The sequence below is a fragment of the Otolemur garnettii genome, unplaced genomic scaffold (genome assembly GCF_000181295.1).
Source record: "Otolemur garnettii isolate 467f Iridium unplaced genomic scaffold, OtoGar3 scaffold00172, whole genome shotgun sequence".
In the NCBI taxonomy this organism is placed as follows: domain Eukaryota; kingdom Metazoa; phylum Chordata; class Mammalia; order Primates; family Galagidae; genus Otolemur; species Otolemur garnettii.
In genome coordinates, this window is record NW_003852567.1 from 1,948,741 (window position 1) to 1,960,304 (window position 11,564).

General features: G+C 42.5%; 1 protein-coding gene across 3 annotated transcripts in view; it reads right to left on the minus strand.

The window, feature by feature from the left end:
* Positions 1-368: 368 nt before the first annotated feature.
* The window catches only part of NUDT2 (nudix hydrolase 2), a 13,960-nt gene continuing 2,764 nt past the window's right edge, over positions 369-11,564 (minus strand). For 2 of the 3 annotated variants that reach the window (XM_023519363.1, XM_023519362.1), the window contains exons 2-3: positions 3,515-3,655; positions 369-972 (exon numbers count right to left, since the gene is read on the minus strand). In XM_023519363.1, the coding sequence (XP_023375131.1) occupies positions 656-972; positions 3,515-3,641 (444 nt within the window). In that variant the 5' untranslated portion in view covers positions 3,642-3,655 and the 3' untranslated portion in view covers positions 369-655. Of the gene's footprint in view, positions 973-3,514; positions 3,656-7,740; positions 7,751-11,564 lie in introns of those variants that run through there. The other variant, XM_023519364.1, reaches the window with a different exon arrangement.

Here is an 11,564-nt window from a genome sequence, read left to right on the forward strand (position 1 = left end):
ATCTCAACATTAAAAGAAAATATTTACTGAGCACCTAGAATATATGTGCCCGGTGCTGGGGAGCAATACTCAGTAAGTAGAACAGACTCAATTTCTGCATTCCATTCCCATTTTCTTGGAAATTCTGACTATGGGTCACAAAGTCTTAGGGACACTGATAGGGTAGGATGAGAGTTCTTGGAGTTCCAGAGATAGAAGACCCACTCAGGCAGTGCTGGGTCTCTCTCACTTGGACTCTTTCCCTTAGCTACTCTGGGGTAGGGTGAGTATATGGACACAGGATTCCCTGTGGTTAAAGTCAGAGCTCTGGTTCACTTTAGCTGCTTCTCCCCACCAAAGGCAATAGTCCAAGAAATAAGCACAACAGGTTAGGATGACAGACAAGCTGCTTGAGGTTTATTTATAAAGTATAATGATACACTTACTGGGCCTGGCCTTTTAAAATTTTCACCCCTCCTCTGCCTTTCTTTCCAGTCAGCTGAGATTTTTGCTTGCTCTCATCTAAGATTCCTGAGCTGATTTCACTAACCTATCTGCTTTTGGCTGTGAATTAGCCAAAGACCAGAACAACCTTTCTTGGACCTGAGGATGAATTCATCTCAGAAGTCTCTCAAGGATCCTACCAAAGCAACTGACCCTACTGAGTCCGGTCAACTCAGGCTTCTGTGGAACAGAGAAACTGGTGTCCTTCCTGGAGTGCTGCCTTCATTTCTTTGAACTGAGCCAACTGGCAGGCCTCGTCCAGCCCCAGCCAGCGGTAAGCCTGGTGCTCAGGGGAGAGGCGGATCTCCACATCGTAGTCTTTCACTTCCGCCAGCCAGTAAATGACTGTTTTAGGCTTCTTCCTGGCCACATAATTGAGCTCCCTTCTGAACCCCTCAATGATGGTCAGCTGGCTTCCTTCTATGCCCGCTTCCTCGTGAGTCTCCCTCAATGCTGTTTCCAAGTCATCCTCTCCTGGATCCACATGGCCTGGTTAGGAGAAAAGATGAACAAAATGAGGAAATCTTTAACAGTCCCCAAAACTGAGTTTTCTAGGCCCTATGATTTAAAGATTGGGTCTTCAGTGAATTTTCTAGGTGTTCTAAGCTAAAGGGAAGCCTGGGGATTGGCAATATCCTAACATGCCTAGGAAGGGGGTGCAGGGCAGGTAGTATCTGGTTCTCGTGGTTTGAGCAATCTCTCCTTCCCACTTCATCTTCTCTGCAGAGAGTAAAACAGATTATGTACTTGGCAAGCCAGATTTAGTATACTACTCTTTGATGGTGAGAGAGATGGTCTCCCTCAGACTTCTGCTTTCTTATTCTATGGAGCTCTCATTATCCCATGTTCTCAGGGGCCACTTTTTCCTTGGAGACCTAAAAGTGATTTTTCCAAAGAGGGGCAATCCCCTCTTAGCAGGTGGGAGCTACTAAAAAGAGAGTACTTCGTCTACAATCCAGTGAGGACTTAACGCTATCTACAGTTGGACCCTGAAGTTTCAGAACCAAAAGAGAGGCTCAAAACCCTGCACGGCTGCCCAGCAGCTGTTTCCAAGTAGCTATCAAGACTTTTTCCAAATTGTTTTCATCTTTCTAACTGAGCAAGGCCAGATTTCAGTTTCACAAGGAAAATCCTGATGGGAACTTAGACTAAGGACAAGCTAAGAGCCAGTTCTAAGAAAATATGTTGGCAAGACCTGAACCTAAGAAGACAGCTGCCAAGAAACTGTTATAGGAGAATCTGAAGCTTTGCAGACTGGAGCAGCCCTCAGCTTTACCTCTAGACTCTTCCCACCATTTTTCAGCTTCCCCAGAGGGAAAAAGAAAGACTGGGGAGGGTCTGGCAGCCTCTGTCTACACATGGTTTCAGCAAGTTGCTGAGGGTAGGTAGCCTCCTGGTTCAGGAGCTTATGGGGAGCAGGAACTTTTAGCTGTTCCTTCCTTGGTTTGGAGATGGGGCTATAACCTAGCTCTCCTTTGCCCCAGGATTCCACAGTGCCATAAGTCAGTTGCTGCTACACAAAAAACAACCAGGAACTTAGCACTTAAAACCCATTTTAGTTCATGGTTTGGGGAGAATTTTCTCCTATAGTGATGTACATAAAGACAGATAGGTAATGCATTGTGGGAGGCGGGGTAGGAAAGATGCTAGTGGTGAGAAGTGGCAATGATTAAGGATGCATTATCTCCCCTTAGAGGAATGTGGGAGTCTCTGAACATACCCCTCCCAGAGGAATCTATTCAATATTCTGCCCATCAGTGTTAACCAAGTAACTTCTCCCCAAGTCCAAGGAGGAGGAGATTAGGACAGGTCCTTTGACATCTTGTAGTGAGAGGAACCATAAAGTATAAGAGGAGCCATAAAGTATGACTTAAGTGATCAGGAGGCAAGTGTGAATATTCCTATTCATAGTATTTGTGACACTTCCATCTCTTTTTTTCACCCTGTTTCTCCCCAGTATAATTCAAATGTTAAAAATTTATTTCTTGTTGCCATGTCCTTGTTTTCCTTCTACCCTGGAAGGGCCTCTGGGCTGTTCACTTTGGGCTCCCCATCCCAGCAGGTTCCAGAGAAATAATCTGTCCCTGCTCACTGGGACCATCCCAATGGCCCCAGCCAAGGACAGCTCTTTTTTCCCTTTTCTCCCTACACAGCCTGGCTTCTCTTTCAGGACCATCTGACCAAAGCTTTCTTACTCTTAGAGATAGGGTCAAAAATGCCAGTGGGTAAAAACCAGCCACCTTACAAAGTGATCTTAGCCTGGTGTCAGGCCTCAAGCCACTAGTCTTCACTATTGTGACCTGAAGAGATTTGGCCAGCTCCACCCTGGGTGCTGAGTGATGGTTAAGCTGCAAGCCTCACATCTCTGTCATCTTCACAGCTCCCTTGTCTGAGGAAGGTCATCCCATCTCATCACTCCTCCACTCCTGCCAGAGGTTGCAGAAGAATCTATGATTAGTGAACCCACCTTCTTCCATGCTCCAACTCAAAACACAACCATGTTTAGAAATACTCCAGAACTCACACTCTCTGTGTGTTTAGTTAAAGAAGAAAAACCTAGTGATGGGGATACTGAACTAAGAGTTAAAAGAACTTAATCAAATTAAATCAGAGACAGGGCTGGAAGAAAACAGGATTTTCTTGTCAGCCTCTTGTTTGACAGAAAACTCAAAGCCCAGAAAGGTGGGCACACAGCTCAGACATGACTCAACACCAAAGGCCCCAATTCCCAGCCCAGTGGTTTTTCTCCTATCTAGCCATTTACCACAGAGGCTGGAGAGCTGGCGAATGATACTCACAAAAACACCAGGTGCTATCGCTGCTCTGGAATTTAGTCACAGAATTCTATTTCCAGCTCTGCTATGCCCTGGCCTGGAGATGTTGTATGTAGGAAGGATCAAGGACTCCTACCCACTCCACCCCCTCCTATTGCATAGTCATTTGAGAAACTAGCCTTGTGAAGGGCCTGTCAGGGTGGATTTCTGAACAACACTTGGCAGTTTCCCAAGAGCCAGCCACTCTGGCCTCACACCTTTGGGAGGAGTCCAGTGATGAATGCCATCTGATGCCTGCAGCAGTAGAAATTCAATTGCATTGTTGTCCAATTTGGGGATGCGGCGTCTTCGAAAGATGATCAAGCCACATGCTCTTAGGGCCATGTTCTATCTAATGACTTAACAAAGAAGATATAGAACATTGAGAAGTTACACGGAACAGGAAGATCATACTATAAGGTACAACTTTGGTGCTAGAGAGTAACACAGATTAACTAACAGTGATCTAATAACCCACAGAAAAAAGGCAGCATCCCAAGGACCAATGGAGGGGATCCAAGAATCAGAGACAGACCTTTGTGTGTAACTATAGGACTCTGGCGACTACCCTTAGTTAGTATAGCCTCTACTACAACTCCTCCAGGTCTCCCTATAAAACCTAGGGCTGGTGTGTGTTTGGTACGGGACTGCAGAACCTCAGAAGCAAACACAATGAACTAAGAGAGGTGCTCAGAATGGGCGAGCTGTAGTAAAAGTACTATTGTCAAACCTACAATCCCATTTCTCTCAGCCTACATTCTGATGATTCAGAAGGGCTACCTAAGGAGGGTAGCTTAAGTAAAAAATTTTGTTGGTTTTTGAGTCCTTATTTTATCCATGTTTTTGAATATGTTATACATTCACAGGGTCCAAATTTGAAGCACAAAGGGGCACCCATAGTAGAAAGTCTCTTTTCCACCCCATCAGAGACAAACTAGCATAGGGATCAAAAGCATGATTCTGGAGCCTGGGTTCAGGTTCTAGCTCTGACACTTATCAGCTGTGTAACCTCCAAAAAATGTGTGATGGGTAATCTGACCTTGTTCCTCAGTTCCTCCTCTGTTGAAATAGGATAATGACAGCTCCACCTCAAAGGGTTGCTGTGAGAATTACATCATTTAATTTCTGCAAAAGCACGTTAGAATAGTGCCTGGGACATAATTAGACTCAATAATATATTTCTATATGTGTGTAGAAAATATCTAGAAATAGTGGTTTCTGAAAGATGAGATTTTGGGGAGACTTTCATTTTCTGATCCATATATTTCTGTACAGTATGAAATTTTACAAAGAACATGTATTAATTTTATGATCAGCAATACAATAAAGAGTTTCCCATTTTAGAACAAAAAGTCAACCACAACAAAAAGAAAAGGAAAGGGCTCGTTGCCCATAGCACAGTGGTTATAGCGTCAGCCACATGAACTGAGGCTGGCAGGTTCCAGCCTGGCCCGGGACAGCTAAACAACAATGACAACTGCAAGAAGAAAATAGCCAGGTGTTGTGGCAGGTGCCTGTAGTCCCAGCTACTTGGGAGGCTGAGGCAAGAGAATCACTCAAGCCCAAGAGTTGGAGATTGCTGCAAGCTGTGACATTACGGCACTCTACCGAGGGTGATATAGTAAGACTCTGTCTCAAAAAAAAAAAAAAAAAAGACAAGGAAAGGAGAAAAGTGAAAGTATCTGTGCAAGTGAAAAGAAAATTCATCTGAAGGGGATGTATAATCAAGATAACAAAAATCTTTTATATAATGTGCTGATAAAGAAAAATCTGTGTCATTCATTCATTCAACAAATATTGAACATCTACTATGTACTAAGCACTGCTCTAGGCCTTTGCCCTCACGCAGCTAATACTCTAATGGGAGAGGCAGACTTTAATCAAATAGTTCAATATATCAAAAAACAATTGCTACCTCTTTTACAATCACCCACAAAAACCAAACACCCCTACTCCAATTTAGACCTGTGGGTACTGCCCACGACCTCCACCAAAACCCATGTAGGGAGTTACGTCTTTGAGGACTGAAGAAAAATTATCCTTTGGAAAAAAATAAAGTAGAAATTATACTTAATATAAAATATTGAGTGTACCTGTGCCAAATAGAATGAGGGGCTGTGTGTGTTATGCCAGTGTTCAAATACGAACTGCCATGTAGTGTTTCCACTGGAAAGAAAGCTTACATGTGTAAATTTAACTTTAACTCTTGCAGTCTTAACAAAAAACAAATTGTCTATAAGGTATATGCTACAAAGGAAAAATGTGTGACGGGTAACCTGACCTTGTCTGAGGGATTAAGGAAGGGTTCCTAAAAGAAGGGATGTTTGAGCAGAGAAGCAATAGATGAGTCAAAGGTAAATCAGTAAGTGGAAGGAGAAGACAGAGCACACTCCAAGTGGAAATAGCATGGGCAAAGATCCTAAGGTAGGGGCGGTAGGACTGAAAGAAAGCCAGGTGTCTCAAATGCAGTGAAGGCCTAGGAAAGTGGCCCAGGCAGGATAAGGCCTGAGGATGTTAGCAAGGACACAGAAAGAGCTGGAGCTCAGGAATAGAGCTCATGCAGAGAGGGCTCTTGGATTAGGATTTGCTATCTCCCATAGCCCCTTTGTTAGCATTCAATAAAGATGAGCTTGTGGCTGTCAAAGGCATAAAAATCAGGTTTAAGCAGAAACCTATTCCAGAGCAATATTCAGGACTGCCAACAGATGATAATGTTACTCTAGGGAACAGTGGTTTCTCATAAAAAAAAAAAAAAATCCAACAACAGGACCTTTCTATATCCTTCTAAACCTATAGCAAAAGTTTTTAAGGATTGGAAGTAATCCCAAAGGGTGTTTTGAAATAGTCTGTGCTTTAATATACTATTGGTGGAAGAGTAAGATAGCATATCCCCTTAGGAGGGCAGTTTAGTAATAATTATCAAAATATAAAATGTCTATTCCCTTAAATCTAGTAATTCCATTTGTAGGCACTCTCACAGAAATAAATGTTCAAGATGTATACATGAGGATGTTCACTACAACCTTGTTTACAATCTCTAAGAGAAAAAAGTCAGAAACGTCATATCCATCAATATAGGAATGATGATGGAATATTATGATGCCATTAAAAAAACAAGGGAGAAACAAATGTACTGCTTATAAGAAAAGATTTTCAGAGATATTAAGGGGAAAAAGTATAGTTCCAAATAGTGAGCATAATGCAATTTTTTGAGTTTTAAAAATTCATATATAAAGTGGTACCAGGCTTTTATTAAACATTGTGTTCTATTTTCCTAAACTCCCATTATATGTCTAGAATTTTCCCCACTCTGGAAGCCAGAAGAAAGCAGCATCTTGTTACCATAGAACCGATGAACAAAAATTTCAAATTACTGGTTCCTGGTTCAGGTAGAAACAAGTAACTGATCCCATGCTCTCACTATAAAGATGCTTAAAAAGTATGGAAAGTTACAGATGTAGAGTACCTTGTTCCTGCCTCAGGTACCATTGAATGAATGTTAGAATTCCTAGATGCTTAGGGATCCAGGACTAGAGAGCACAATGCCCTGCTTAGGATAGGAAGCCCCAAAGGGTTCCTCCATATCACTGCCACCACCAAAACAGCATGGTGAGGCAAAGATGCCTGCATGGGAAGCCAAGAAAGATAGGACTGGGATGGCCATGTTGACCCACTGGGAAGAGGAAAGTGGACCACTATTTTCTTATGTAGTGGTGGGGAGGGGAGGAATCTTAGAGTAGTGACAAGGGCGCGTCCTAGCAAGAATGTATTTTAATGGATGCTCATTTATAGGGGTAACCACACCTAAGAACCCTATCAGTTAACTGTTCATCTCAATGAGACCAGAAGAGCTAGGATTAGATGCTCACTCTCCACCTATGTTCTGTACTCTTAGAGAGGAAGGTTCTTCTAGAAAAGTAGAAGTCCTCACTGCCCTTTCAATTGATTGACTTGAACCAGCTGTTCTCCAGAATTCCTCCCACCCACTCCATACATGCAACCTTCTCTTCAAGCTTTCAAAAACAGCAGACATTCTACCTCCTCTGTGAAGCTTTCTGGCTTCTAAATCACACCACCAAACAAACTTCTAATAGGATTGATCAAAGAACCAAAAGCTATGAGCTATGCTATGCAAAAGCTATGAAAACTAAGGATTTATTATAAGGACTGAACCTTCTGCAACTATGGAAATTGGTAGAAAAATCCATGCACCTCTGTTGCCACTGCATTTGGAGTTAGGTCTGAAGTCTCTGTAGGTCAGTCTCTGTAGGCCTACAGTCAGGAAGAAAACTGAATGTGAAAGGAGGAGAGCAAGGACAAACTGCAACCTGTGAGAAAAAAATTGGGATATCTTTTCACCATGTCTAAGCTCAGTGACTCACGTGATCTATGAGAGAAAGTGGAGTGCTTTGTCACAGAGCTGAATGCACACCTGGCACAGGACTCAGAAGAGCTGAAGGAGGAGATTCAGCAGGAGCTGGGAGAGCTGCAGGCCTATGTGCAGTGTCAAAGTGTACATTTTGCTACCATGCCTGGTACCTTACTCACAATATACTGGCTGCTGCATCTCTTCAGCTTTCAAAATATCACACAAAATTTTCTTGTGGGCATTCCTAACCTGGAACCATATAGGAAGGGAATCATGGGAATTCAGTTTAGTTAAATAGATACAAGAGAAAGCCACCACACATATACCTACCAAGTATGGTAAATCTCTGTCAGTATCTCTGGCTGGGAAGAGCCAGACTATAAGCTCTGTTTCCTTGGGACCCAGCACAGCAGCTCTCAACAGATGTTCATGCACTCAAAAGAACTATTTCCCCACCTCCCACTCAAACAAATGTTTGAGTATGTTCTGGGGCCCTGGGAAATTGCCCAGTGTTTTCCCGAAGAGTTCCATTTACATAAAAGTGAATGGAGCTATTGTAGAGGATTTTCTGTTTTTCTGGAGCTGAAATTGTCCAGGGGTTTGAAAGTAGCCAGCTTTCACACACAGACTGCAAGTGGATTCAAACCTCAGGGAGTTAAAGAACACAGCATCCAATATGCAAATATGCCTGCAGCCAGGATTGCGGAGGTGAGAACTCCAGGCTGACAGCAGGCAATTCACACTTCAGGAAAGTGGCAGAGTGCCTGAGGTGGTTAGAAAAAACCTGAACAAAAAAACCCTCAATGTCATCAGAAGGTTCCAGAAGCTAAGGAAAAATACTTTTGGCTTTCTCTCTGTATACAATTCTCTCACAGCCTAGAAGACTTAGGACCTAGGTGCCAAAAAAGAATTTACAATTAAATGGCTATGCTGATATGTTCCAACGTTTTCATCAAATTAATCAGAGTGTTATAAAAAGCTCTCACAAATACTCCTTTAGATATAGAAAGGACTCCCCAAATTCTCCCTCTAACCTATTCCCCATATCCTAAAATCCCTTTAACAGAAACAGTGTTTCAGGATAACCACATTATCAATTAAGTGATGAGACTGTGCCAGCTACACTGTGAAAAGTTTTTGACAACTATCACTTCTAATGCTCAAGACAACCCTAAGGAAAAGCATTATTATTTCACTTATGAGGAAAGGGAGATATTAAAAAGGGCATAGCTGGCCTGTAAATGGTATGATTTGAATCTAAATACTGGTAAGTCTAACACCAAAACCCATATATATTTCTTCCTTTCACAGCTCTGTTCAATGTGAAAGAACAGGGCTTTAGGCACAAAAGGTCCTGAGAGATGATACACAAATGATTCATAAAATCACTTCCAGTTTCAAAATTCCCAGTCTTTAATGTATATTTATGTAGAGTGATAAAAGAAGTAAATCAATGCAATTAAGGTAGTTTAGTTAAAGAAATAGTTTGGTTAGAAAATGCAAACCCGGGCTCAGCGCCTGTGACTCAAGTGGCTAAAGTGCCAGCCACATACACCTAAGGTGGTGGGTTTGAATCCAACCTGGGCCCGCCAAACAATAATGATGGCTGCAACCAAAAAAAATAGCCAGGCGTTGTGGGGCGCCTGTGGTCCCAGCTACTTGGGAGGCGGAGGCAGGAGACTTGCTTGAGCCCAGGAGTTGGAGATTGCTATGAGCTGTGATGCCACGGCACCCTACCCAAGACGACAGCTTGAGGCTCCGTCTCAAAAAAAAAAAAAAAAAAAAGAAAAAGAAAATGCAAGCCCAACAAGAACCATGACATAAGGGTACAGTAGCCTTCCCCCTCCAGGTTTAATGTGTGTAATAAAAAAAGAGCTAGCCCAGAGCAAGGGATTTATCCTTGGTCCTCACATTTAAAGGTGGACAGTCCCCTGACCCAGCTCTTTAAAAAACTTTCTCTTCATGTCTTGCCTATTCATTTTTCCCTCATCCTTCTGTCTCTGCCAGCCACTGGGAGGGAACTCATGGTATAGTTTGGTGCTGGTCTCCAACATATTTATATGGAGGTTAAGATGTTTAGCTCAAATCCTTTCCACTGAATAGGTTTTAATCCTGGTGTCCAAAGAAGACACTGGCGGGGTAAGTGTAGTAAGACTCCTAAGACTGACTATCTGATAAGGCTTTCTGCTCTTTTCTGGGAAGCAGAAAACCACAAAGTCAAAGTCACACCCACCCAGTGGCCTGGAAATTCCCATGCAACAAGTACTGGGTACATTCTTCATATTAGCCGCGACGAAACACACAAGAACCTAACTTAGGGCTCTAGTGTCCAGAAAATTTGCCCAGGCCACTCCACTGTGAGGAGGAAGGCCAACTCTTTGCCTGCCCACCAGCAACTTTATGTGACTGCTCAGCTTCCCCTCACCTCCAGAATCATAATCATCTTTTCTCTAATTCACCAGTTTCTTTCTTTCCTTTTGGAGTAGACAGAAATGCGGCACCATCAACAAGTAAAGCTCTCTCATTACAACAACAAAAATAGGAAAAGAAAAAACCCCTAATTGCCAGGAATAAATAAAGACAAAGAGAATATTCCTATAACTGCACCTTTTGCTGGACATTTGCCACTCCATTCTTGCAGAGACCAAGCTGCTAAGTCATTTTGCTATCTTTGCTATTTGGCTGAGGGAAGAAGCAGGAGATTTCACCTGTAATGGTATGAATATTGGCTTTTAGGATGAGGTCAAAGTCAGATAAGGTTGGTATAAAAACCATTTTAGGGAAGGGGATTGTGTAAAGTGGCCTATTAGTGCCATCTGCTGTACAATTCTAGAAAGCAAACTTGGGGAATTCTACTATCATAGGCTAAAAGGATCGGTTTACCAATCTAATCTTTGTTATGTGTGTCCTATGCAACAGGCAGTGTGAAAGGACTGAAAGGTAGATACAAAGCTGTGTACTACAAAGCCACCACTTTCTAGAGATCACAGCCTAGTGGCAGACATTTAAACAGACAAATTACAGTATATTTTGGGTATCACAAGGGTACATGTAAGATGAAAAGGTAGCACAGAAGGATCTTTAGGTTAAAAGGATACCCCACATAGATTCTGAAAGATGTCTAGTTTATCAGGTAGAATAAAGGTAGAGGCAAGAGGCAATTGAGGCAAAGGGAAAAGGGTGGGCAAAGATGCTCACACATAAAATGATATTTCACCAGTAAACAGTTTTATATTCTATAAACAATGAGGCCTTTGATGGGTTTCAGGCAAGGCTTAATACCTCGTTCAGACTGACACTTTGCAAAGACATTCTGTCTGCATACTATGTCAATGAATTAGAAGGAAAGATTGGAGGCAGAGACCTACCAGTCACAAGCCTATTACAACAGTCTAGTTGTCAAATGAGTTAGATTAAGGCAACAGCTGCAAGAAAGGAGAGGATGAATTTGACAGGTAGTTCAAAATAAAATTGATAATACTGATGTTTCATTGTCTAAGGGAGAGAGATGTTTCATAGTCTAAAGCAGTGTTCTCGACCTTCCTAATGTGCAGCCCTTTAATATAGTTCCTGTGGGTTGCAACCCACAGGTTGAGACCTGCTGGTCTAAAGGTGAGGTATTTGGTTTGGGTCCTAGGTGAGGAGGGGGTAGAATGTAAGCTAATCATTTCTGTTTGGAACAAGTTAAATTTGAAGTGTTACAGACTACCCAACAAGGTACATGAAGAGATGAGTCTAAAGTTCAGTGATCATCTCCTCCCTTATCTTTATTTCCCAAGGTGGAAATTTTCTATTAGAAGAAAGACTTGGCTCGGCGCCTATAGCTCAACCGGCTAAGGCGCCAGCCACGTACACCTAAGGTGGCGGGTTCGAATCCCCAGCCCAGAGCCGCCAAAACA